Genomic DNA, 27,806 nt, shown 5'->3' on the forward strand with positions numbered 1-27,806 from the left:
AGGTAAAATAGTAGATTGAAAAGAGGCCAATGAGGAACTGCTGGAGTAGGATTTGCTTATTGTTGGTAAGATGGTGGCAATGGGAGATTATTATTCATAATGCACTTCAGAATTACACAGCACTTTATAGCCATTCTTCAGTGCAGTCCTACAAATTGACGTAAGACTAAAAGTAATGAGGCCAAGTCTGAAAGAGTCAGACAGTGGGTAGTTAAGTATGAATAGTGATTGAAATGAGAAAGTGACAAACATACCTCTCAGGCTCAGTGCAGTATATCTCTAAGAGCCTTGTTCCCTGCTCTAATAGCTGTTTCCAAGAAGACTGACTTCATGCTGTAGCTGCATAGGAATGGAGAGCTGGGCCACTTTGGTGACATTTGGGGATGCTTAGCACTATACTTTGGGAGGACTGCATCTGGATTGTCCTAACACCCCCCTCTTCTTCCATTGCCTTAGAGCACTTCTCTCATTCTACTTTTTTTCACAGTTGTTTGAGAAGATGTCTGCCTCCCTCTATTCAAGAAGGAGTATGGCTTAGTTATCTTTGTGTCTTGGTTTGATGTTGGAAATATTTTACATAACAGGCCCTCCCTTATGTGCCCTCCAACTCCAGGATCTAAATCAATTCAACGTGATCTCAGTCCTGGATGGCCTAATAATTGGCAGATCAAGCATATGCTTAGTAAATCAGCTAAATAGAGGAATTAAAGATTTTTGGGGGGGTTCCTGGGTGGCTCAGTTGGGTAAGCGTCTGACTCTTGATTTTGGCTCACATTGTGATCTCATGGTTGTGAGACTGAGCCCTGCATTGGGACACTGGGCATGGAGCCTGCTTAAGATTCTCCCTCTCTCATAAATAAATAAATAAATAAATAAATAAATAAATAAATAAATATTTTAAAGAAAGAATTGGATATTTGACATTTCAAACAAGGATTGACACAATGAGATACAACTTCACGCCTCTAGGATGGCTATAATAAAAAAGACAGCAAGTATTGGTGTGGTAGGAATATAAAATGGTACAGCCACTTTGATAAGCAGTTTGGCAGTTTCTCAAAAAGTTATACATAGAGTTTACCACATAACCCAGCAATTCCATTCCTAGGTGTATACTTATAAGAATCAAGAACATATGTCCATGTAAAAACTTGTACACAAATGTTCATAGCAGCAATAGTCATAATTACCAAAAAGAGGAAACAACCCACATGTCTACCAACTGATGAATGGATAAGTAAATTGTAGCATATCCATGCAGTGGAATATCATTCAGCTACAGAATGGAATGAAGTATTGATCCACGCTACAACATGGAAGAACCTTGATAACATGCTAAGTAAAAGAAACCAGACACAAAAGACCACATACTCTATGATTCCACTCATATAAAATATACAGAATAGGAAAATCTATAGAGACAGAAAGTAGATTAGTGGTTGTCTAGGGCTGGGAGTGGAAGTGGGGGTGGGAGTGACTGTTAAGGGTTTTGTGGGGGTAAGTGATAAAAATGTTCTAAAGTTGATTGTGGTGATGGTTGCACAACTCCGAATATATTAAAAGTCACTAAGTTGTATACTTTTAAGGAGTGAATTATATGGCAATAAGAAAGAATTATAGTAGTAATTATGGGAAAGATCAGATTTTTGTTGAGCCATCTTATGCTTATTTTACAGGTTAGTATTATTTATATCTTGAATTATATATGGGTGTGTGGGGTTTATAACATTATCTCTTTGGTGCTTCTAAGTATCTTGATCTGGCCCTGCTGGACTCTAGCTGCCCATCATACGTCACACTGAATCTTTCCCTCTGCCTTCCCCTTCATAGTCATTTGCCTTGTGTCTCATACCTGTCTGGTGATTAGAATGAAAGTGATAAACTAATGAGTATAATGTATAATGACTGAAGATAGCACTTATATTTTGACAGTGCCTTAACCTGAGAGAAGTGATTAATAGGAAACTGTAGGTCTCATGGCAGGGCCGGTGGAGGAAGTCATTTTGATTAGTAATGGCATTTTAATCCTCCTTAAACCATACCAAGTTGGTACCTACTGACTCTATCCACTCCTATAAGATTGAATTTAAAGTTGAACCGAAGGAGGGGCTAGTGTGGTAACTCTGAGTTTGATTGGTTATTGGCCGAACAACACTGTGTGAGGCATCCTTTTATCACTGACAGATTCTCACCTTGAAATTATAATTTTGCATCTGCTAGGCAAGTATCTTGCCTTTCTTTAGCGTAACTGTATGGAGATCACTACCAGATGTAAAAGACTGATGGCGCTTGTCTTTTAGGCTCAGGCTCGCTTTAGATTTCAAAACAAGTTCAGGATTTAAAAGTATCCCTGAAAGGGGCCTCTACCTGTTGGTGACCAAGGTACTTGCCAGATATTATGCCACTATGTGCTTTTGAATGCACCAAGAAGTGGTGATTTCTAGGATGTGCCCTACTTTTAATATTGAGGCACTGTCTGGGAGGAGAGAAGTTGGAAGAGCATTAATGTTGGAGTCAGACGGATTTGGGGTAGAATCCCAGCTTTCATCTTATTAGCTTAATAAATTTGAACAAGCTACTTAATGTCTCTGAGCTGTAGTTTCCTTATTTGCAGAGTTGGGAACAATAATCCTTACTTCACAAATTGTTGTGAAAGTTACAGGAGGTAACAGATGGCAAGTGCCTTACACTGTGTTTGGCACAGGGTATGAGCTCAGAAAATATCAATACCCTTCTCCTCTCAATACAAGCTACAAGCAAGAAATGCCCACCTTGCCCCAGCAACCTAAACACAATCAAAGTAGAAATCATTAGCTGTTCTCTTTAGCCTAGAGATCCAGTAGTTCTCATTGCATTGTATATCCTATCCTGCAATCCCATATGTAAAGATTGTTAGTATGTGTGCATGTGTCTAGTATTCTGGGTTGGCTAGGAGGATGGGAAGATTGATAACATAAAGATGGTTAATAAGAGTCTGACTGCCTTGTTGGTATGTCTACTTAAAGTGCTATAATATCTGACCTATTATGGGGCACCTAGGTAGCTCAGTCAGTTAAGCATCCAACTCTCCATTTCAGCTCAGGTCATGATCTCAACAGTTTGTGAGTTTGAGCCCTGTATTGGGCTCTGCACAGTATGGAGCCTGCTTGGGATTCTCTCTCTCTCTCTCTCTCTCTCTCTCTCTCTCTCTCTCTCTCTCTCTCTCTCCCTCCCCTGTGCATTCTCTAAATAAACAAAAAAACAAACAAACTTGAAAAATACCTGATCTATCATGGAAACAGGAGCTAATTACATTCCTGGCACTGCTTCCTTTGCTATAATCTACTCTGGGTCTTTATGTCTTCTGCAGATAGGTAAGCCACTAGGACCTTCAAGCAATAAAAATAATAATCTCTTACATTTGAATAGCACTTTATAAATACAGTATATTCAATATATGTTCACATTCATTATCCTGTTTGATTCACAATCTAATCAACTGAACAAGGCCAGTATTATCCTCTCCATAAGAAGAAAAAAAAAACAACATGTCTCAAAAGGTTAACAGCAATGTAATAGCAAACTTGGGATTAGAACCTTTGTCTTCTAACTCCTAATTTGGTGTTTTTTCCACTTTAACTGTAACTGAAGTGGTTTTGGCCTAAATGGAATGCATTTGAAAACAAACAGAACGTAATATTTGGTTATATAACATCCCAGCTGCTGGCTCTGGTTTAGCAGAAGCTTTAAGAACAGTAAAAGAGGGTAGAAGGTAACCAAGTGTGTAAGATGAGTTCTGCATTTGAGATGTTTGACAAAAGCTGCAGAGGATGTTCAGAACATTGACTGGGACAACACTGAGATTTCAATTCTTGGTCTATCATAGCTTTGCCTTATTGCTTATCAACTCCAATGACAAAATTCAGCTTTTTCAGCAGTGTGGCCCTATATTCCTAACATGTTTCTCCAACTTATCTCCTAAATTCCTGCTTCCTTGTCTATGTCATACACACTCCCCTCCTCCTACTGTCTGACTCATTCTCACATCCCAACTTCTCCTGAGGCATTTCACCTTTGTCTATCCCTGTACTTAACCCTTTTGGTTTTGTTGCATGAAACCCCAATTCATTGGAAGCGACCTCTGCTAGACAAATAAAGTGGCAAAAACCACTCTGTAAATAACTGACAGAGGGTTATTCTTGTCCTCTGAATTTTATTAGTGCTGCTTTTTACTTCCTAGCCTGACCTAAAACCTGGGAATTCCTTGCTCTGATACTTTTACTTTCCTCTAAACTTTCTCCAACTTGTCTGTAAAAACAGTCTTGACGTGGTTGTGTGTGTGTGTGGTGGGTTGTGGCAGGGGGGTGGGTGTGAAGGGGGCTTTCTCTAGTAGGGAAACATTCTTCCCACTTCTCAGCTCACAGAAGTCAGCAAAATTCCTGTTCCTCACATGTTTTTAGACAGCAGAGAAAGTGTTAGAGGCAAGAAAAAGGTTGAAGATGGAAGCAAGAGAAAGAAAATTTATGGAAAAAGTTCTAGAGGAGATAGGAAGAGAATGTTGTGAGATGATGAGCAAAGCTATTGACCTTAAGAAGGGGGAGAAAAAGGAGTTTTCTTTCTCTGGGGATAATAGATGGGAAAGAAAACTGGAAGAAATTCTGAGGTAGAAAATAATTTTGCAGGGATAACTCCCACCTTCTCAGTAAAGCAAGAATGGAGATTATTTCCTGAAGTAGGTGGGCTTGGGTTGGGCATTTGAGAAGAGTAGAAACAATTTGAAGTAGTTTTGGTAAACATGGTCAGGGACCCAATGGCAATGGGAATGACCCTATACTACCTCTCCCACCCCCGAGGGACAAAAAAGCTATTCACTGTTTATTTCTCCTTTAGCAACTTAGCAAGTAGTAAGGCTGGGAAGAAATGATAAAAGGAAAGGATAATATGAGGAGGAATCACTGGGGGAGGGTGCTGTTCACCCTCACTACCAACTCCTCTGCTTCAGACCCCCAGCTGATAAGTACCTACAACTGCCTCCTACCCGGCATCCAAGCTTCTGGCCTTTCTCCCCTCCAAGTCACCCTACATTGCACTTATCATTCTATTGCATTCGTGTTTAATTGTCTAACCCATTGGGCTATGAGCAACTTCAAGGCAGTTTCTGAGTCTCTGAGTCTTCTCTGTGCCCCTGGGATCTACCACAGGCCTAGCATGTAGTAGGAGCTCAGTAATTGTTCTTTAGATGAAAGGCGTTAGAATAATATTTCTAAAGCATAAATCTGACCATGCTGCCTGCCTTTAAAAAAATCTTAAATGATCCTTAGCACACCTTCTTGTGTGCTTCTATAGCCACCTCCTGCCACCTCCCATTTCCTACCCGTATCCCTATCTTAACTAGTACTTGCAGTCCCTCAGCAAGCTGAATTCTCTAAGTTTTGTGCCTTTGCACATGGTTTCTCTCTACCTACCTAGAAATGCTTTACTTATCCGTGTCCACCTAGCAAAGTCCTGTTCAATGATACAGGATGGGTCTCAAGCATCCTTCTACAAGTTATCAGGATAGAACTGCAGTCAAAGCTTGTAGCCCAAACTACTTAGATTTTTCTTTGCCCTCCTCAGAGAAATAGTTAAAGCTAGCTTATGTGCTTGCTCTGGTTTGTCCAGATGTTCCCTGGGTGAGAAAGAGTCTCACTGGGGCTTAAATGTCAGAGTGGGCTTATCTATCTAGTTAGTAAGGAAAGATGTTACCTCTCCTGCAATACAACTAGAGACTCTGTCTATCCCAATACCCTCCAGGAAAAAAACCAAACAACTCTTCTCCAAATACCTCAAAAGACCAACAACAGTAAAGAATGTGCCTTCAGTGTCCTGTGAGATGGCACATGGTGAAAAGCCCATAGGAGCTAAGCCAGTAGACCAAATACAGTAAAGTAGAGAAGTACAGGCTATGTGGGGACCATGGCAAACTGGAGAACTCTACCTCATCTCAAGGTCATTTCTCTTTTCCTTTTCATACTCCATTCATGGCCTTAACCTTTTTTTTTTTTTTTTTTTTTTGGTGGGATCTGCTCACTTGGGACTCTTCAGAGAGAGAAGTCTGACCTCTAAGGTCCCTGTGTCTCTAACCTCTAAAGGAAGGGAGGCAATTTGAGTAGAGTAAATAGCTTGAGAAAAAGTACAAAGGATGGAAAAATTATCTGAGGAAATTCTTCTGCCCTAGTCACATTTGTCTCAGTGACCTACGTAGGCCTGACATCTCTTCAGGCCACTGCTAGATGAATGGAGGCAGAATAGCAGTGGTTCACCATGTGGACATTGCCCACAGAGGTCTAGGATAAGCCTTAGCTCCATAGCACATTAGCTGTGTGACCTTGGACAAGTCATTTACCCTCCCTGTTACACTGCTTTATCTGTAAAATGGGGGCAATAAGAGAGGCTATTTTTTTTTTTAATTTTTTGATGGCTATTTATGTTTGAGAGAGAGAGACAGAGAGACATAGTGCAAGCAAGGGGAGGGGCAGAGACAGAAGGAGACACAGAATCTGAAGCAGGCTCCAGGCTCTGAGCTGTCAGCACAGAGCCCAACGTGGGGCTTGAACTCATGGACTGCGAGATCTTGGTCTGAGCCGAAGTCAGATGCTCAACCAACTGAGCCACCCAGGCGCTCCAAGAGAAGCTATTTTAAGTGTGTTGTGAGGATAAAATGAAATAATGTGTGCAAAGCACTTCAAATATATGCTCAATAATGTTAACCATTATAACTGTTATTAGTATAATCTAATAATTAAACTTAGGTATTGCTAGCTGATAATGACCTAATGTTTTGTGGGGTTTTTTTGTCTGGTAGGTAACATTCCCATTTTCACGGGAGTCCTTGGTGCCTTAAACAGAGAAATAAGGAGGGGTGGTTTTTCCATCATGATGGGGTCAGTGGGAAAGAGATTTGGGGAAACCTTTTGTTATGTCCCTCAAAACAAACTCTGTGGGTTTATTTTCATGGAGGCTGGTACTGTACTTTTGTATCTGCAGCCTGAATGCTTTCTCTAGAGGTAGAAAAAGGATTATTCCAAGTGTTCCTTGTGATCTGGATAAGTCCAACTATAGTCAAAGTGGGTGCCCCATCCAGCTCACTCTCCTTCCTCCTTCCAGACCTAAGACTCTGGTTTTGTTTGGCCTACTGGTGAGCTGGTGCCGGGATGAATAGTGAGTCAGGTTGCCATGTGTTTGGTGTATGTCTCTTGCCATTGTTCTGCATCTGTGCTAGCCCAAACAATTTCTCAGAGTGTTCCCTCTGGTCTTTCTTCTAGCCAACTCTCCCCTCCAAGTCCTTCCAAGTCAGTTGTAAAGGACTCCTGGGGTGGCATGGTATTGAGAAACCCTGCAAGCTGCCAGGGCTAAGACTGGGGCTGGGACTCAGGGTCTGACCTGGGCTAGGCTGGGTAGCTAAGAAATGAAATGCTCTGTTGAGGGTGTGTCGATGGAGATGCTGGATGTTCTTCCAAAAGCACCTTCAGAAATCAAAGACCTTTTCTGGGCCTGCACAGAGGCTTGGCTGCTGCTGCTTTGGCCAAACAGGAGGGGTCACTCAACATAGCTCTAAAAGCCTAGCTTGGGGGAGGGGGCAGTTTGTTCCCATTTTGTTTGTTTGTTTGTTTTATTTATTTTTTAATGTTTATTTATTTTTGAGAGAGAGAGTGCGTGCTAGTGGGGGAGGGACAGAGATAGAGGGAGTCAGAGGATCCGAAGCGGGCTCTGTGCTGACAGCAGACAGCCCAATGCGGGGCTGAGATCATGATGTGAGCCAAAGTCAGATGCTTAACCAACTGAGCCACTCAGGTGCCCCTGTTCTCTTGTTTTAAAGAGGAGATTACGCCTTGACGCTAAACTTTTACTGAAACCAGCAGCCTAAGTTTTTAAAAATTTTATCTCAAAAGAAAAACACATACACACTATTTCTTAGCTGAGGGTTTTCAATAATAATAATGATAATAATTATTATTATGCTCAGTCCCTATAGACAGTTTGTAAGCACTAGACCCAGGTCCTTTGGGCCAGGAAATATGTTCTGTTCTATATTCCAGTGCCATCAGAGCTTATAAAATTTTTAGATGCAAATTCTTTTTAAAAAATTTTTTTAAGTATAAGAGACTCTTAAAAAACTGAGAACAAACTGAGGGTTGATGGGGGGGTGGGTGATGGATATTGAAGAGGGCATCTTTTGGGATGAGCACTGGGTGTTGTATGGAAACCAATTTGACAATAATTTTCATATATTAAAAAAATTGTTTTAATGTTCATTCATTTTTGAGAGACCAGAAAGATAGTGTAAGCTGGGGAGTGGCGCAGAGAGAGGGAGACACAGAATCTGAAGCAAGCTCCAGGCTCTGAGCTGTCAGCACAAAGCCTGACACGGGGCTTGAACTCGTCAACTGCGAGATCATGACCTGAGCCGAAGTCGGATGGTTAACCAACTGAGCCACCCATGTGCCCCAGATGCAAATTCTTGAAGTTACGCAACAACCCCCCCTTCCCCAAACCACTGTTTCTCTCATATACACCCTGTTCTCAGAAGTGGAAGGAGGAAAGAAGAATGCTTCTCTTATCCTTTGCCCTCTCCTGGAGCTGCTAGAGCTTTAAGTATGAGTATATTTGTGTAGGAGGATGGACATGGTGACTTTCTGGCTGCTATTCAATCCATCCATCCATCCATCCATCCATCCATTCAATTTACTCATTCAACAAATATTTATTAAGTAACCTACTGTGTGCTGGGCACTCTGTAAAGGGATATAATCCCCTCTATCCATTTAGTGGCTTTTCTGAGTTCTCTCAGGGTGTTTGGAACTTATACTGTCTTCTCCTTAACAGAGGTAATAAAGGAGTAAGGGCTGGTATGGACAGAAGGAGGGAGAGCAACTGGGGTATTTGCTGAGGAGAGGCATGGAGGAAATATATTTCCTCAAATCATTCAAGGTCCCTTTTGTTTCCCTTATTGTGGAGGTTTTTTTCTACATGTAGATCTATCAGGGGTAAGCATAGAACTTATGGGTGACTGGAAGGTTGCCCTAGCCTAAGACTGAGCCTTGAGTACCAGTGACGATTCTAGAGCAGAGTGTTTCAACCTCCAACACAGAAGTTGAATCCTGGACTGGCTACTGAGGGACACTGCCAGCTGCTGGCTCTGAAGTTGGCTTTGGATCTGGGCTAGATCTGTGGAAGTTGGGGCCCAGGCTCCTAACTCAGCAGCTTGTATTGATCTCCAGGCCTCTTTTGTCTCCTCCTCCCCAGTGGAAGCCTCTCCCCCTCTCCCCCTTTGCCTCAGCCTCTTCCGCTTTCCTCCTCTGCTTCTAATGAATTGAAATCTCCGAGAGCCGCTAAGGCTCTGGTAGTTTTACAAAACTGTCCTTGCTCTTTCTGCATTCTGCCCAGTCAAGGGTATCTTTGCCGGAGGTCGGAATGATGCTGTTAGTCCTGATGTGATTGCATAGCAACACAGAGCGGCTCTGAGAGGGGAGGAGGAGGAGGAGAAAGAGAAGAGGGCAGGAAGGTGGGAGAGACAGAGGGAGAGTGTGCATACAGCAGCTGTCGGCATCCCTGTCTCAGGGACTTCTTTGCTGATTCACAGAGGCAGCCCAGCGCCAGCCTCCCAGCTCCCAGTTGCAGCCTGCTCCTCAGACCCGAAGGAATCAGAAGGTAGGCCACAGAGAAATGATTCCCCAGCCTCGCCCTTTTCAGGCTGACTGAGAGGAAATGATTGAGGGAAGGGAAGCTCCAGAGGACTCTGTGTGCGTGTGTGTAAGCGTGTGTGTGTGTGTGTGTTTGTGTGTATGTGTGTGTGTGCGTGCCTGCCTGCTTCCTGCATGTGCCTTTGGGGGAAAACTTGCTTTTAAAAATGCCCACAATGAAGTAGCTACTGCTTGGATTCAGAGGGGAGAGAAAAGGTGCCCTGGCACAGAAACACAAGCCAATGTGTGCAAGTAATGAATAAGAGGAAGGTCCACGGTTTGCTTCTTAGAGAGGGAGAAGGGTATTATTTATTTGTTTGTTTGTTTGTTCATTTATGTTTGTTCTCAATGACATGCCTTTTGTCCAAGGGTGCATTTCCTGGTGGGAGGGAAGGGAAGGGGTGTGGAGAGCATTGATTGAAAAGGGAGGAGAGAGGAAATGTGGGACCTCAGAGCGGGTTCCCTGAGTAAATGAATGTCTGGTCAGCAGACAGGACACAGGAGTGCTACCCTGGAGTAAACTGGGCTCTGATTTAGGAGCCTGGTGCTGAAGGCACGTCCTGATATCTGCCCTTCCTTCGTGGTTAAATTTATCTTCCCTGTTGGATTTTGTCCTTTGCTTCTTCCCTTGGTTGCCTTTCTAACTCCTGCAATCAGGAGGGTACCTCTCCACTTCTGAGAGCATAGCTTGGTGTGCTTTGAAATGGGGTTTACATCTCTTGGAGTCAAACACCTTGTTCCTTCTGGTCTCCTCACCTTTCCTGGCACAAGGTCCAGTGTCCAAGCCTGGTAAGTGGGCTTGAGACTGTGTGGGTAGTTAAAGTTTGTCCTGCCTTTGGTAGGCAGGTGGAGCTAGGCCTCATGGGTGTTGGGTCCAAGCAGGTAGCTGGGCTGGGCTTGGGTGGAGTGGAATAGAGAAGGAGGGATGGCAGTGGTAGCTGCCTGTTTCCACTGAGAGCATGGTGCATGCTGAATGGAAAAGAACATACTTTCCTCTTATGTTTTCTTTGTGATTGTTCAAAAGAACTAAAGCCTTAAAAAAACACCTCTATTTCTAGTTCACCTTAGTTCCTGGCTTTTCCAAAGGCACCCTTGTTTCTAGATTAAAGGCCCTCAGGTAAAACACCTTTTAAAAGGCCCTGTGGGAACCACAAATCTCAGAAGATTTGCTCTGTGGGATTTGGGTGGGGGGATGGTTCCAGAGAACTTTGGAGCCTCAAGGAAACCCTCCAGGAAATGGAAATACTGCAGGTGAAATTGATAAGTATCCTGTCCCTGAGAGAAGACCAAGCCCCTCTTTTGCTGGGTGAGTTAGCCTCTGCCCTGCAGTCCTGCTTCCTGCAAACTCTTGCTGGGGGAAGAAGACATATGGAAAAGGTCCCTCTTCCTATGACAGTTGTTCCCCCAGGCATTCTGCTCTTGCCAAGTATCTCTCAGCTCCGGCCCAGAGCATCCTTCAGTTCCAAAATCACCCAAAGGAGGAGAGCATGGCCAGAAGCAGAAAACTTAACAAAGGCCCAAGAGCCAGATGTACAGAGTGTGTCAGTGATGCAGCACTTCTCAATATAGATACCCAGAAGTTTCTGATGTTAAATCTACCAGAGTGCCAGATAGGATTAGGCTCTCACTAATGAAGCCCAAGAAGATATCCTTCTAAACTTGCCAGGGACACTCACCCAAAAGAAACCCACTGTATGGAAAGCTATACCATCAAACCACATTCCTCCCTTATAAAGGATTCTGAACACACACTGGCAACAGAGATAGCAAGTGAGACAAATCCTTCTAGGACAGCATTTACCAAACTGATGTCTCATAGAACACTGTTCTGAGAGAATGTTAATAGATTGTGTTTTAAAGTAAGGAGCGGTGGTGGTAGTAGTGGGGGGGGGTGCATTCTGTGGGGGGTCTTCTTCCCCCTGCTCTGTTTTTTTCCAAGCCTCTCATGATTTAGAAGTCTTCCCTATTTATTTTTCTTCCAAGAAAAATAAATGCTTGTTATAATTTGTTGAAAATGCTTCATAACAGAGTTCTCTGCTTAGAGTCACAATGTATGGACGCATATTCAAAGCTCTGAGATATAGTGCCATAAATAAATCTCTTTAATTTTGTTTAACCTGGTATATCCCAAACTGATTTGACCAGGGAACAGTTTTCTACATGGAAAACACTTTAGCATCCTACAGACACAGTTTTGAGAACTGCTCTCAAAACAAACAAACAAACAAACAAACAAATAAAAAAGCTGGAAGAAATTGTCACATGGAAAAAATGTGTAAGATAATCTAGTCTAACACAGCATTTTTAAATGTGAAAAAAATTGAGAGGTTAATCAAATTGTTCCCCTTTCCATAGCTGATAAGTATCTGAAAGAGTGGGGCCCTTATCTCCTGATTATCAGTCCATTGCTCCTTTTCTAGCAGGTTCCCTCCTGTGACACTAGTCCCAGGAAAATCAAACAGCTTTAAGGAATAATCCTGTCATTTGGAGTACAGCATTTGTATCTTATACATTTTTTTAGTATTTTGTTATATCTGAAAAGTGAATGTTTTTCAGCATGAGATTTGTTGCGTTGTTTCAAACAATGTATTGTGAAAATCTTTATACACTCAAAAAGATATAAAGAATAATATAATGAAAATCAGAATACGCATCACCCAGCTTAAGAAAAAGCATCACCAGTAGAGTTGAAACCCTTTGTCTATCCTTCTATGATTAAAGCTCCCTCCAGAGTAACCACTCTCCTAGATTTGGTGTTTATGATTCTTATGCATTTATTTATACTTTTGCTACATATGTATGTGTCTTTAAACAGCACACACCACTTCTTTTCATGTTTTAAAATTTTATATCAATGGTACGTATTCTTGTCCAATTTTTAAAAATTCAGTGTTATAGTTACAAATCATCCATGTTGTGACATGTGACTCTAGGTCACTTATTTTTTTCACTATCGTATAACATGCCATTTAATAAATATGCCTTGATTTATTTATCCATTCTGCTGTTTATGGACATTTAGGCTATTTCCAGGTTTTGGCTCACAGGGCTATTATGATCATTCATTTGTAGATATTCTTATGTGACTATTGCTATTGTGTATATATCTAGAAGAGAATCATTCCATCACAGGGTGTGAGAATCTTCACCTTTGGGAGATATCGTCAAATTGCTCTGCAAAATGGTTTACTAACTTATACTCCCACCAGCAGTGTATCAAGGTTTCAGATGTATTGCATTAATTGGCCTTAGAATAAAATGCTCCCCATGGGGATGCATCTCTGATTCTTTTCACTGGAAAATAAACTCCATTTCTCGAAATTTCTTGACAGCTAACTTCTCAGGAACACATGTCCTTGTTTCTGTGTGTAAATGAGGGGGTTGGTATAGATAATCTCTAAGATTCCTTCCAGTTTGACAAGCTGAGGCTCCATGATTTATTCATTAAGTGAGAGCATCTGAAGCAAAACCTCAGTTTTTGGCTACATTGCAATAATTATTTTAGGAACAGATAACAAGGTTCAGTACCAATTAAATGTGTGTCTTCTCTCTTAGTGCCATGCTGTCAGGTAGAAAGTGCTGTGAGAGAGGGGGGGCCATCATTTCATGTTAGTTTGGGTTGGACAGAGGAATCTATAGCCCATGGGAAGGGGGTCTTCATCCCCCTGCTCTGTTTTTTTCCAAGCCTCTCATGATTTAGAAGTCTTCCCTATTTATTTTTCTTCCAAGAATAATAAATGCTTGTTATAAAATACATACATTTATATGTACATGTATGTTTATATATATATATATACATACATAGTTGTGTGTGTACATATATATACATACACAAAGTATATAAATCAAAGGGAGACTCTCCCTCACACAACTCTCCAGAGTAATGTTACTGAACAGTTTTGTGTATCCTTGCAGGCTTTCTTTCTATGCATATACACATGTAGATTTTTTACAAAAGCTTTTTGCATAATTGTTGTTCTATTAGACATATTATTCCTAACTTATTTTATCTAAAATATATATCTTCAATGTCTGTTCAAATCAGTGTATATAGATCCACCTATTTATTTTTAACAGCTGTATAATATTTCATTTTGTGAGTGGCTCCAATAATAGGTAAGATTTGAATACTTACTAGGTATCAGAAACTATGAATTAACTCCTTGTAACAAGGCTACAAGGTAGGCCTCTTTGTTATCCCTATTCTACAGGTGCAGGAATTGAAGCACAATAAGGTCAGGGAGCTTATCCAAATCTGTGCTGATAAATAGTGGAGCCAGGATGCAAACCTGAATGTCCTGGCTCAGAGCCCACACCATTATCTGTCGTGCTGTGCCACCTCTCTGACACAGTCCACTTAACCAGTCCCCTGTTAATAGACATTTGAGTCGATTACAGAGTTTTGCTATTGCAAACAATGCTGCAGCAGCTACCCTCATCCATTTCTGCAAGTATTCCTCTAGGATAGGTTCCTCGACTTCTCTAGTTTTATAGGCAGAAAGAACTTATTGATTCATTAAAAAAAATTTACTGAGTTCTAAGGCACTGGAGAAGCTCAGAAGCTAGGACAGTTGACCAGAATTTTACTTCTCAGATGTCCTAGGAAAGTCATGTAAATATTCCGTAGGGTTTGCCAGCTGGGTGGTACCCCAGACCTCAGACTCACTGCCTTCTCTAAGCTGCTTGTATCTTTGCCTGAGTAAGGCATGAGTGAGTCAGTTCTTGGGCTCCCATCTGGTGGCCCATAGCCAAAAAAATCTCTGCTTGCTAAGGTTAGTGACTACAATGCCTCAGGGCCCGTGTTCTAGAATACAGAGGCAGAATAGTGTAACAGTGACGAATTTGTATTCTTGGACACACCTGCCTGGATACAAATCCCAGCTTCTCACCGCATATTCACAATATCACTCTGAAGCACTTACTTACTGCCTCTGTTCCTCTGTGTTCTTAGCTGCACAATGGAAACAATAGAAACCACTTAATAGGGTTATTGTGAAGATTAAAGAACTTGGTGTATGTAGACTGATTAGTTAATTATGTAAAACATGGAATACAATAAGTTTTAACTGTTATTATTTATTTGGGCTATGGAAAAACTGTGACACTAATGATTACATAAAACAGTTGAAGAAGTCCATGACATTTTGGTGAGGAGTGGGGAAGGGAGGGAGGAAGTAGCTGTTAAATAGCTAATATATTGACATGGTACAAAAGGATATTCAGTAAAAACTACATCTCTTGTTGGTGGGCTTTTGTGGGTGTGGGTAATTATTCTATTTTTCAACCCAAGCAGTGAATATATGGGAATTTACTTTCTAATAATTCTATATATTTTATACATATGCTTTATGTATTTTCTGCAGGTATGTTTTTAAAACTGAGAGAAAATCCCACAGGAACGGAGGGAATTCTCCCACCCCTGTCTAGTAGCCATCTGTCTCCCTTCTCCAAAAGCAATCAATATTAACAGATTCTTTTGTATACTTTTATTGCATATAATTTTTTGCATACATAAGCACATATTTTTCTTTTGGTTTTACACAAATGTAAACTAATTACCTTATTTTTTTCTACTTTTCTTTTTACTTAAAATTATGTCCCAAGAGATTATTCCATTTTGGCACATAAAGAGTTCTTAATTATGTTTTTAACAGCTGTATAGAATTCCATTATATGGATATGCCATTATTTATTTAACTAGTCCCCTAGTAATGGACATTTAGGTTGTTTGCATTTTTTTTTTTTTTTGGATATTTCAAGGCTTGCTTCAAATGCTAGCATTCTGTATACATCATTTTACACAAAATACAAATAAATATGTGTATCCAAAGCATTTTTCTTCATGCCTCCTGGGATTTGTACCTACAAAGTTGAGAACCTGTATGCTTACCTAATTGGAGTTTAATTCCATAAATCAAGTCAGGAAACATTCACTGAGTGAATGTACCCGGCACTGTCTTAAAAAATATGTGGGATATAAATAAATATCAGGCATGGATCTTATCTTCCATGAGCCAATAATTTTACTTTCATGTTGGAATCCTTGTATTTCCCATATGTTTTTAAAGCTTTTATCTCTGCCCAAGAGAAATAATTTCTCCCATCTTAATCTTCCTGAAAGGGTGTATGTGTGGTTTTGAAAACCAAGAAGAGCATTCCTAGTAGCAAAAAGCCACAATTTGGTATCTAGCAGGATCCCTAGGGGAGAGCACAGAAGAGTCAGTTCCACCCCCAAAGCATCCTTCACACTACTCCATGTGTACAAATCACCTTAGCTCAAAACCATCTCTTCCATAAATACGTCCTAAATCCCTCCAACTTAAGGCGAACACTTCTTCCTCTGTGACCTCTCAAGACATGATTTCTGTGTCCCACATAAGGTATGAATCATTTTTTCCCTTAAGTTATACTTTAAAAAAATGTGTCTTATTTCCTACACTTGACCATCTGGGGACTAAGATTCCTCTCCAATTCCTCACAGCCTCTGCAAATTAAAAAGAAAAATAGGAAGAGAATCAGTAAGTACAGGTGGTAATGTGGGACATCATGAAGACAAATAGGCAGAAATAAGAATCTTTGTGCAGAACAAAGAGCACTAGTCAGGAGTCAGGTGCCCTGGTTCACTTGTGTCTCAGCATCTTAATCTCTCAAATAGGATCATAATCCTTCCTGGGCCATCCTTACCAGGTTGCATTAAGGATCAAGAAAGACAATAGCAGGCTACAAAAGCATGTTATACAAGTACAGGGGGTGCTAGCATTTTCTTTTTTTTTTTAAGGGAATGCTAGCATTTTGATGTGTGACAACTTTTTTTTATTTTTAAAAATTTATTTATTTTGAGAGAGAGAGAGAGAGAGAGAGAGAGAGAGAGAGAGACGGAGAGCACAAGCAGGGGAGAGGGCAGAGAGAATCCCAAGCAGGCTCCATACCACCAGTGCAAAGCCTGATGATGCAGTACTCAAACCCAAAAACCGTGAGATTATGACCTGAGCTGAAACCAAGAGTCAGATGCTCAACTGACTGAGCCACCCAGGCACCCCAATGTTTGACAACTCTTAAACATTAATGTTTTACAGGTTAGCAAACCAAGATCTAGAGAGGTGAAATGACTTGAGGTCACAAGTGGCAAAGTCTGGAAACAGCAGAGGATAGTCAAGGTAGGACTAGAAGGAGTTTATTCCTTCTCTGCCTATACTGGGATTAGACTATCTGAATTCTCTGACTCCTGTGTTTGTTTTATTTTTGTTTTGTGAAGCATCAACCTGATATCAGGTCAGAAGAGGAATAAGAAGGAAGGAAGTTAATCTGCAGACAGGTGAACCTCAAAAGAGACAAAGATAGTTCATGAAAGAAGAAATAGAACTGGCCACTAAAAGTATAGGAAAAAAGTTAAGCATCTTTAGTAATTAATGAAATATGGAGTACTCCTTAAGATGCCATCTTCTCTTAAAAAATTGGCAAAGATTTTTTAAAAATAAGAATACTCACTGTTGGCAAGTATGCTGGGAAACTGCACTCTCATCCATTGCTGGTATTAGTATAAAGTGATCTATTTTTTTCTAGGACAATTTAGAAGTATGCATCACAAACCTGAAATTGTTCATACCCTTTGGTCCAGGAAGTTTTCCTTCTAGGAAAATATCCTAAGGAAAGAATCACAAATAAGCATAAGGCTGTTCATTGCAGTGTGACTTGTGTCTAATGATTAAAATTATGGTATATCCATTCAATTGAATAGGATACAATGATTACAGCTAACATTTATTGAGCAGTGTACTATTGCCAGGGACTCTACTAAGTTATTTAAATACATTATTAATTTTAATAATTAGAATAACTATGACGGCAATATCATTGTCATCTCCATCTTGCAGATGGGAATACCGAAGCTCAGAGAGAGGTTAACTCATCCCAGGCCACACTGCTATTTAGTTGAATAGTGTGGATCTGAATTTAGGTCTGTATGATGCCAAAGCCCATGGCCTCAACCATAGTGCTCTATCACCTTTGCAGTCATTAGAAATCATGTTTTAGAGGAATAGTGACATTCTAAAATGATCATGATATAAGGGCATCTGGGTGGCTCAGTCTGTTAAGCATCCAACTTCGGCTCAGGTCATGAACTCACCATTCATGGGTTCAAGACCCTCATCGGGCTCTGTGCTGAGAGCTTGGAGCCTGGACCCTGCTTCAGATTCTGTGTCTCCCTCTCTCTCTGCCCCTCCCCTGCTTACACTCTGTCTGTCTCTCTCTCTCTCTCTCAAGAATAAATAAACATTGGAGCGCCTGGGTGGCTCAGTCAGTTGAGCTTCCGACTTCGGCTCAGGTCATGATCTCACGGTCTGTGAGTTCGAGCCCCCTGTTGGGCTATGTGCTGACAGCTCAGAGCCTGGAGCCTGCTACAGATTCTGTGTCTCCCTCTCTCTCTGACCCTCCCCTGTTCATGTTCTGTCTCTCTGTGTCTCAAAAATAAATAAACATTAAAAAAAGAATAAATAAACATAAAAAATTTTTAAATGATCATGATATAAATGATAAATGAAAAAAGCACAATTCAAAATGATATATATCATATGATGGCAATTGGATATGTATGGATATATTTTTTCATAGAAAAACTACTATGAGGCTTCATACCTATTAGTTATTTCTGGGTGGTAGTGTTATAGGTTATTTTATTTTCATCCTTATGATGTTTTTTGTATTTTCCAGTTTTTCTGTAAAGAATATGCATTATTTGTGTAATCAGCAAAAATAAAAATGTTGATATAAAAAGAGGTCTGAAAGCAAGCATTTTGTAACCTTCATGCTTGTGACACATCTATAGTAATTATTTTTTATCTGTTGTTTTATCTGTTTTCTGTCGGTGTCAGATGAGAGGGGAGCCATATTTTCAACCATTCTTTGGAGAATCTCTTTGGGCATGAGGAGCTATATAGCTGTGTAATCTCTAGAGACTTTGACTACAATTAAGTGTCCTTTTGACCTTAAATTCTTGCATCTTTGTGATCTGTAACAGTCCCCAATCTTGGACCATGGGCCCCTGAGGAGGAGGGAAGGGCACTCAATGCAAGAGTCCACAGATCTTTAAATGTATAAGTGCTTTTTCTTACTCTGTAAGTGCTAAAAGTATAGCTACTATTGTAGGTATGAGTGGGTGAAGTGAGATTCTTTTTTTAATCTTTCTTAAGAAGGGGCCCTTAAACCTAAAATGTTGGGAACCACTGAAATAGAGACTAAAAATGGTGGCTATTTAATCATCAACCTCAGGAATCAAAGATGCTTATGTCCTGCCCTTTTGATCAGGGTTTTCATGTCTTTGCCCAACACTAAAAGATAGGACTTTTAGCAGTTCCAAGCATTGTCTTTGTTACCCATTCTCATCACACTTGTGTACATTCCTTGTGTACATCTAACTTTTTCACTCATATCTTCCTGTTCTCAGCTTAGCTCCTGACATCTAAAGCTGAATATGTCTGAAGCATGGCTTATTATGGAACACTGCCCAAGCATAGCTTATTATGGAACACTGCCTTCATCCCCCACCCTACCAAATTTGCTCCTCCTCCAGTCTTCCCTCTCTTGCTGTTGGTAACGTTATCCACCTAGCTCCCAAATTAGAAACTTTTCACTCCTTCACTTCCTTCACCCTTTACATCCAATTGATCACCGAACCCAATGTATTTTACCTCTTCAGTGTATCTCTTAATCCATGCTCTCTGCTCCATCTTCCCTGCAACTGCTTGCCTATTATAACAGCTCTTTAATGGATTCTTCCCCTAGGAGAATCACTCCAAAAGGCAGCCAGAGGGCTCTTTCTAAAATGCAAATCTGGTCCAGTCACTCCCCTGCTTAAAATCTTCTGTTCCTCCCTATTATCTACAAGATAAAGCCTAGAATTCTCTGCTTGTCATTCAAGGCATGACCCAATCTGGCCACAGCCTCATTTTTCAGACTCGTCTACTGCTCCCCACAAGGCACCTACCTTGTACTCTGGTCACACCATACATTTCATTTTGTGCTTTTTGGAATTATTATTTTTTTTTATCTCTCCTGCCTAATGACGATCTGATTTCTCTCTCATGGCTCAACTCAAGTGTATTTCCTCTAGGGAGACTTTTTCTGACCTGACCAGGTAGAACTCACCTCACCTATCCCTTCACTCCATCCCATAAATACTTCTACCATTAATGCAAGTAACACTTTATGACTTGATTTTTTTCTAGGTCTGTTCTTTCTGTGTGTGAACTCCTCAGGGATAGGCACCATGTCTTTTTCATCTCTGAGCCTCCTAAACTCTAGCCAAATGGAACTTACTGTTCTCTGAACATGCTATGCTTTTTTGTGATATCCACCTTTACAGAGGTACATTCCTCCACTGGGGAGACCCTTCTCTCTTACTCCCCTTCTCTGCATACACAAACATCTACTTGTCCTTTGAGAGTCATCTCAAATGCAATTTCTCTGAAATCTTTGCACATTCTTAGAGTTATTTGTCCCCAAGTCTGTGCTCACCAAGCCTTCTGGTCAAATCTCGATTATAACACTTGCCACATAAGCATTTTATGAGCTTATATGACTGCCTCCTCCCACCCTGCAACCTCCCTGACCCTCTTCCCCAGGCTCTGAGATCTCAGATAGCAAATCATCTTAGTGTCTCTAGCATAAAGCATAATAGATGAACAATAAATACTTATTTGGTCAATAATTAAATAAAGCCTCTTATGGTACACGGTAGCCTGGGAAAAACTATTGGGTAGACCAGTAAGCTTTAATACTTATTTACATAACTGGTCAAGGTACCCTTGGGTAAGTGTTGAGTTCATAAGCCTTTTCTAGGTCTTGACTCTAAATCTGTCCTTGTTACTTTTCCAGGTGCTTATGGTCAACAGTTGGTGCACTGCCCATTCTCTCCCCCCATGAGCCTTGGTTCTGATGCAACCTATGGTCATGCAGGGATGCCCTTACACCCTCCCTCGATGTCATGAATGGCGGGCAGCTGACCAGTTCCATAACAGCAGCAGCCTCCGTAGCACCTGCCTCCAGCCTCAGGTAAGAGGCTGATAGCAAAAGAAAGTCCTGTGGAGAAAGGGTAGACACAGGATCTGTGTGTGTTCTTGTGGGTGTCCATGCTTCCTAAGGCTATGGGACACTGTCTATATACATGAATCTGTTTGGAGGGCATGGGACCTCCTTCTGACTCATCCCTTATCAGTCATGAAGCTTTTTTAAAAATAAAGTTTATTTATTTTGAGAAAGAGAGAGAGACACCACGTGGGGGCAGGGGAGGAGCAGAGAGAGAGGGAATGAGAGAGAATCCCAAGCAGACTCCTCAGTGTCAGTGCTGAGCTCAATGTGAAGCTTGAACCCACAAAGTGTGAGATCATGACCTGAGCCAAAATCAAGAGTCAGATGCTCCATCAAGTGAGTCACTGAGGAGCTCCCTTGAAGCCTTTTATAGGGGGCATGGGGCAAAGAAATGTGTTGGTCTGGGTAAGTGAAAGGGCCAAGAATGGCTGAGGGAGACTAGTTTCATGTTAACCTCCCAAGGGAAGTCCCAGAAGAGTGTAACCCTTCAGGGTATCACCTAGGACAAGGCATGATCTTCCTTTGCTTTAACTTCTTTATGTCATACTTCATGTTCTGCACCTGAAGAATATTCTCTCTCCTTCCATGGGCTCTTCCTCTCAAGCCTTTAGTCTTACAGCTCCTGGCAGAATCCCTGTAGCTTCATAGCTGTCTCTCCTTTCTCTCTCCTCCCCTAGGAGTGGAATGGTGGTACTGTGTGTTCCTGCCTATATATGTTGGTAGATGGGCAGACGATGTATGAGAGGTAGTAATCCCAAGAGGATAGCCCCCTTCACTGACAATGAGGGAGGTCCATGGGAAAGTTGACTGGACAAGGGGGAAGCATAAACATATTTTGGCTTGTCCTACAATGCTTTGAGGTCCAGAGGCCATAAGGGTGTGAAAAAGTACTATGTCTCCTAGTATCTCACAGATGGGCTGTGGTGCTGAGTCACTGCTGGGGGTGAAGACAGCAGCTAAATATACAGGGAGGAAGGGAGGAAGGAAGGAGGGAGAACAGCAGCAGGGATGGAAAATGTGGGTGCTGGGGAGTCCATTTTGAAGAGAATAATGAGGAAAAGTCCAGAGAGGCATAACATCCAGGTCTTCCTGAGCTGTCTTCCCACATCTAACCAGAGAGAAATTGCTGCCTCTAACATATTCTCAGGCAAGTGCCAACTTAGAGTTCCCCAGTGTACCTACCCCTTTCCCAGACTGGGACTGCCATAGGGTCAAGGGATTGAGAAGTCTGGGCCCTTCCAAAAGGCTTGCCCTGCACATTTGTCCACCCCCTCCAAATTTTACCACCTAGACAGAGGGACCTAGGGCTTCATTTTGTGATTGAGAATGGTGAGAGCCACCCCTCTCCTCTGCCACTGTCCCCTTTCTTCTCTCCCTTCCCTATGGCCCTGACTTTGTCTTAAAGTTTCAAGAGATAAGGAGAGAGCCCTCTGGGGAGTAGAGTGAGAAACAAACATCTTGGCTACAAAAGCCAGAAGTAGAAGGCCATTGGTAGCAAAAAATGTTGTTATTCATTATTTGCCTATTGTGTACCTGGCTGTGCTAGGGGTACTTGTGAGTGTAAGGGGGGACTCGGAGGGGAGAACAGGGTGAGGGAGTATAGTAAGGGGGCCAAGTGAGGATTTAGGAAACTAAGAAGAAGTCTGAAGAGAATGAAACCTAATATGGGTGGAGCCAAGTTCGTCATGGGCACTTCCCTCAGAACCAGGACAACTTGGTTGTAGCTGAGTTACAAGGAGCCATTTCTAACTCTCAGTCTAGGGGATTCTGTGAAACTGGCTTGAGCCCAATTATCCCAGCATAAGCAAAGCTGTGACTCAGAACTAGAGCCTGCTCTTGGCCTGCCATCCCCTGCCATCCCCCATCCACCCAGAATGGCTCCACCCCAGACCCCCAGAAAGGGTCAGGCAGCTGCTCCAACTATTCCTGTAGGTGGGCCTCAGCATGGAAACAATGTGGAACTGTGGAAAGCCCAGAAGACTCTGTGGGAGATTAATGAGGATAGGAACAGAACACTTTTTGGTAAAAATGAAGTGTTTTCCCTCAGTGCTGAAGAGTGGGGGCCTAGCTTGGGAATGTTAACCTTTCCCCCAGGCAAGTCTGCTGGAAAGAGAGAAGAGTGACCACTTCCAGAAGGGACCCTACCCCCACAGACCAGTGGCCCAGGACAGCACAAGTAGGGCACAGGAGCCTCTCTGGCACTGGATCCCTGTACAGAGCTTCTGAGTTCCATTTTGCCTTCTCCCTCCCCTGCAGAGGTTCAGGGGGATGCCCATAGAAAAATCTATTTCCCCCTAACCTTAGAGTGCAGTGAGAAGTCTGAGGAGGTGGATAATGACTCTCCCTTCACTCCTCTCTGCCTCTCAAAGGTAAGGTAGAGCACCCCCTTGTTTTCATAGTGGGCTCAGATGAATCTTCTGCTGTTCAACTTCCTGATCCTGCCATCCCGTGGCTCTGTCCCCAGGTGTGCCACACACATTCCTCACTGCTTCTGAGGACACTTACTTAGTTAAAGACAAGGCTTATTTCCAAGCCCATCCTTCTGCCAGGCCTTGGGGAAAATAGCTTACCAGAGGTTTGTCACCAAAGTGGTCTGATCCTTTACTCCACCTCAGGGGAGGGGTGGGCCTGGACGCAGTGAGTCCTTTGTGTCTTCCATAGAAAATGAAAATAAATCAAGAGAAACTATCCTCTGCATACCCTTCCTCAACACCATGGAATGTCCAATTCCACTCCCGCAATCCTTGCCAGCCTGGGAGGGCCTTCCTGGCCCCGGTGTGGTGGGCTCAGATGGGAGTGAGCTGGAATTCCCCAGGGACAAAGCTCTGATTCACCAGCTGAGCCCTGACATAGCCGCCCCCTCTAGATTCCTGGGGAGTCAGTAAACAAACAGGGTGACAGCTCCCACCTCCTGACCTGGCTCAGCTCTGCCAGCCTTCCCTGAGGGAGCCTGCTTAGAGCCTGTCAGGATTCTGCCTGTGGCTCATCAGACACTGATTCTGGAAGCAAGCTGAAGGATAATCATGGAGCTGCCTAATCCTGCAGTGGAGTTCCCAGGCAGCACAGGTAGGGTCAGCTCATGGGAACATAGGGTGACTGACTTCAGAACTTTGCCCTTGAGCCTGGTTGCTCCCTCACTTCCTTTCAGTGTGTGGCTGTGAGCTGTGGTTTTAATGGGATGATTGTTTTCTTACATTGTTGGAAGAGTCTTGTGTGGGAAGGAAGTATGGTTTGGGGGGAAAGGGAGACTAGAAGAGTCTCATCCACCAACAGAACTATGTTCTTTCTACAAAAGGCAAGCTGGTATACAGGTGGGCAGACAGGTGGGTTTCCCAAGTCTGGGATTGAGCAGCACAGGCTGAGATTTCCTCGTCCATACTCCCCTTCCCTCAATTCCCTTCTGCCTTTGGCTGGGCAGTCCTGGCAGTATGCTAGAGGTGGCTAACTTATTTAGCACAACCCTCATTCCCCCAAACCTTGTAATTCCCTGCAGGATGAAGAAGTGATGGGCTCTGAGCTTTAGGGCTCAAGGGAAGCCTTTGGTAGGATCTATGACTGGTCCTTTTGGCTGCTGACTCTGGTCACCGTCCTTTGGAGATCAGGGTCAAAAATATGGCTTTAGTTCTCTCTCAACCCATGGAAGATGAACAGTACTCTTTAGGACTATTTCCAGGCTTTCCGACTGGTGGAAAATCCATGTGGGGAAGAGGGAGAGGGGGCACCAAGGCCTGGATTCATTTGAGAAGTAGGACATCTATTACTGATATCTTTCCCTGGCTGGTCTACTCTCTCTCCCTGAATCTTTTGAGGTATCCCCTCAGCTTTCTTTTCTTTTTCAGTGTGGGACACTAAGGTTGAGCCTACAGCTTACCTTGAATGCTGTGTTTGCCAGTGTTTGGGCAATTCTGAGCTGCTCTTATCTAAGGAAAATACTTCCAGAATCCCATCTGGGCAATAGTCTTGGCAGAATTTACAGTAATAATCCACCCCCAAACATACCCTGGGACATGCGCTTCTCTCTCCTTATTCACATTTGTCCCATCCTTGGCTTGGTGCAGACCAGGGTGTGGCATACTCTGGGGATTGCAGAATGTCTATGTTTCTGTCCAGGTTAGAGTTGCTGCTACTGCCCCTGCGCCTCCTCAGGATGGTGCTGGAGTTTCCTGCCTAAGTCCAAAGCTATTCAACGGGTCTGTTGGTGCCGCTGGACCCCTCGAACCACGAGCCATGAATCTGTGTTGGAATGAAATAAAAAAAAAAGTCTCACAACCTCCGGTAAGGCCTGGCCCCTAGAAACAGGAGCCTTAGGCAAATGGCTGGGGCTGTGTTGGGCTCCTTTTGCTGCTTCAACTTGTCATTCTCCTCTCAGCCTGTGTCAGCCTCATCATCCACTTCTCATCGTCTCATCAGCTTCATCATCTACTTCTCCACTTCCTTCTCTGGACCGTGGAAAGGACCCTGGGTCAGAAGTCAAGAGGCTTGGATTTGAGCCTAAGTTTTTTTTTTTTTTTAAACATTTATTTATTTATTTATTTATTTATTTATTTTGAGAGAGAGAGAGAGAGACAGAGAGAGAGAGAGAGAGAGAGAGAGAGAGAGAGAATCTCAAGCAGGCTACACGCTGTCAGCACAGAGCTTCACAAGAGGCTCGATCTCATGAAGCTTGAGATTATGACCTGAGCCCATATCAAGAGTCCCATGCTTAACCGACTTAGCCACCCAAGGCCCCCCTGAGCTTCATTTTAAAGTAGTTGTGTCACCTTGGATACGTGGTTTAAGTTATCTGAATTTTACTCTCTTTTTTTTTTTTAAACAAAAACAAAAATGAGTGAAGGAACTTTCCTAACTACTTCACAGTGTTGTAAGGATTCTTATAAGATATGAAAATGCTTTCTGAACTTAAAAGCACTCATGTATAAATGAAGGATATGTGTGCTCCTTCCTCCTTTTCTTCTCATGACTGTCCTTCCTCCATCTCAGTAGATATTATCTGCTCTCTTTCCCATCCTTTTATGTCTTCTACTCCCATCCATTGGTTATCATCCCACTTATTCCTCCCCAAACTGAAGGCAAATCTGTACGAGCATGAAGGCAATTCCTATATCAGTTGTCCCTCTTCTCCCTACCCTTCTGTATAACCTACCCCCACACTTTTCCTCTCTACTCCCTATTACCAAAGCCCAAACCCCTGGCTTTTGGTAGGCTTTGGCTGGAATGAGACAGTGTAGAGAAGTTGAAAGAATGCAGGCTCTGGGGTCAAATAAACCTGAGTTCAAATCATAGCTCTACCAGTGATTTAACTGTGTGACCTTGGGCAAATTACTTAACCTTCTTAGGCAATAGTAGTACCTACCTCATAAGGTCACTGCTCTGAGAATTAGTGGAAGTAGTGACTTAGGTAAAGGTTTGGTCCAGGTAGAAGGGAAGTAATGAATAGTTATTATTGTCAGCTAGGGGGAATGGGCTTGATAGCTGTACCTAGGCTGGCCTCTAGCTTCCTACCACTTGGTCCTCAGCTCATGGTTCATTTGTGGGGGATGGCTTACAGAGATGATTATAGTGTATGCATTTTTCTCCTTCCATATGTCAAATCTCTAGCCTCTGGTGCTGTCATCCTTTGGGACCCTTGGGCTACGTATATTTGTATGTGTCCTCACACAAGGGAGCACCCATGTTCAGTCACCTCATTTGCCCTTTCACTTACTGTATCCTCTTCCTACTCAGAGGTCAGGCTCTGAGAAGCCTCTGTTGATGAGTAGTTTGGCATGGTTTGAGTTCCTCAAGGGCAAGAGGGTAACCAGACAGCTGTCACCCCTAATGCCCTTGTTCAGTTTCCTCCCCTTCCCAGCTTGATGCTGGGCAAGCAACTGAATTAGCTGATATCCACACTATCACACCTCCTCACTCATGGACCTACCCATTGGTTTTAATACTGTACTCCATGCAAAGGTACATTGGGAACCTCTGTGGATGGGTAAGATGGAGGGCTCTGGGCCTCCTCCTACTTCAACCAGAGCAGCTCCTCTTTAATCTGTTTTATATATATTAAAGTTCTACGTAAGTGTTTGGGGAAAAAGTGTTTTGACACTTAAAAAGAAGGTTGAAAATCACTGGTCTTTTGCATTGTGTGCAGTGCTCGCCTAGAGGCCTTCTCAGACCACAGTGGGAAGCTTCAGCTCCCTCTCCAAGAGATTATTGACTGGCTCAGCCAGAAAGATGAGGAATTGTCAGCTCAGCTGCCCCTGCAAGGGGATGTGGCTCTGGTGCAACAGGAGAAGGAGACACATGCGGTAGGTTTGAACTATGGAGGCTGTGGCGTGTCACCTCTCAGCTGGGAAGGGAGCTTTTCTGCAGTGTTCTGACAAATGAGCACCTAACCTCTGCTTAGACATCTGAAGTAACAGGAGGCTGGATACAGTTTTACTGGGTTTTGGATAGCCTGCTACCAGAGTAAGTCAAACCTTTTCTCCCTGGCCCTTTCATCAAATACTGACCTCTCTTAAAATCCTGCCCTGATTTTCAGTGGGGACATGGAAAAATGAACATAATATAATGTTAAGTGAAAAAAAAAACCATAGGATACAAAACTATATACAGGTGGATCTCAGTTGTACAAAAACAAATATAGACGTGTGTACATGTATACACACATACGAAAACATAAGAATGAACTATATCACAAAGCCCCCAATGGTCAACTCTAGGTGATGAAATTAAAGTTCTTTTTAATTTTTCTTCTTCATGCTTTTCTGAAGTTTCTAAGATTTCTGTGACATATATTACCTCTTATAATCAGAAATTAACAACAGATATTTCTTAAAAATGAATACAGAATGCAGTAGGAGAAATAATTATGTGACATGGTAGAGGTGTTAGCTAAGACTACAATGGCAATCACATTGCGATATAAATGTACCAAATCAATATGTTGTATATCTTAAACTTACACAATCTTCTATGTCAATTATATACCAATTTAAAAAGTGGAAACAGAATGGAATACAGTACAGCAAAAAA

At 42.3% G+C, this 27,806-nt stretch overlaps 1 protein-coding gene across 1 annotated transcript in view; it reads left to right on the top strand.

Moving 5' to 3' along the window:
• Positions 1–9,282: 9,282 nt before the first annotated feature.
• DRP2 (dystrophin related protein 2) overlaps positions 9,283–27,806 on the top strand; it is a 41,946-nt gene continuing 23,422 nt past the window's right edge. The window contains 5 exon segments of the mRNA XM_043569584.1: positions 9,283–9,669; positions 20,577–20,753; positions 24,900–25,040; positions 25,042–25,064; positions 26,923–27,079. Of these exon segments, the coding sequence (XP_043425519.1) occupies positions 20,637–20,753; positions 24,900–25,040; positions 25,042–25,064; positions 26,923–27,079 (438 nt within the window). The 5' untranslated portion in view covers positions 9,283–9,669; positions 20,577–20,636.

Source organism: Prionailurus bengalensis, chromosome X (assembly GCF_016509475.1).
Source record: "Prionailurus bengalensis isolate Pbe53 chromosome X, Fcat_Pben_1.1_paternal_pri, whole genome shotgun sequence".
Classification (NCBI taxonomy): Eukaryota; Metazoa; Chordata; class Mammalia; order Carnivora; family Felidae; genus Prionailurus; species Prionailurus bengalensis.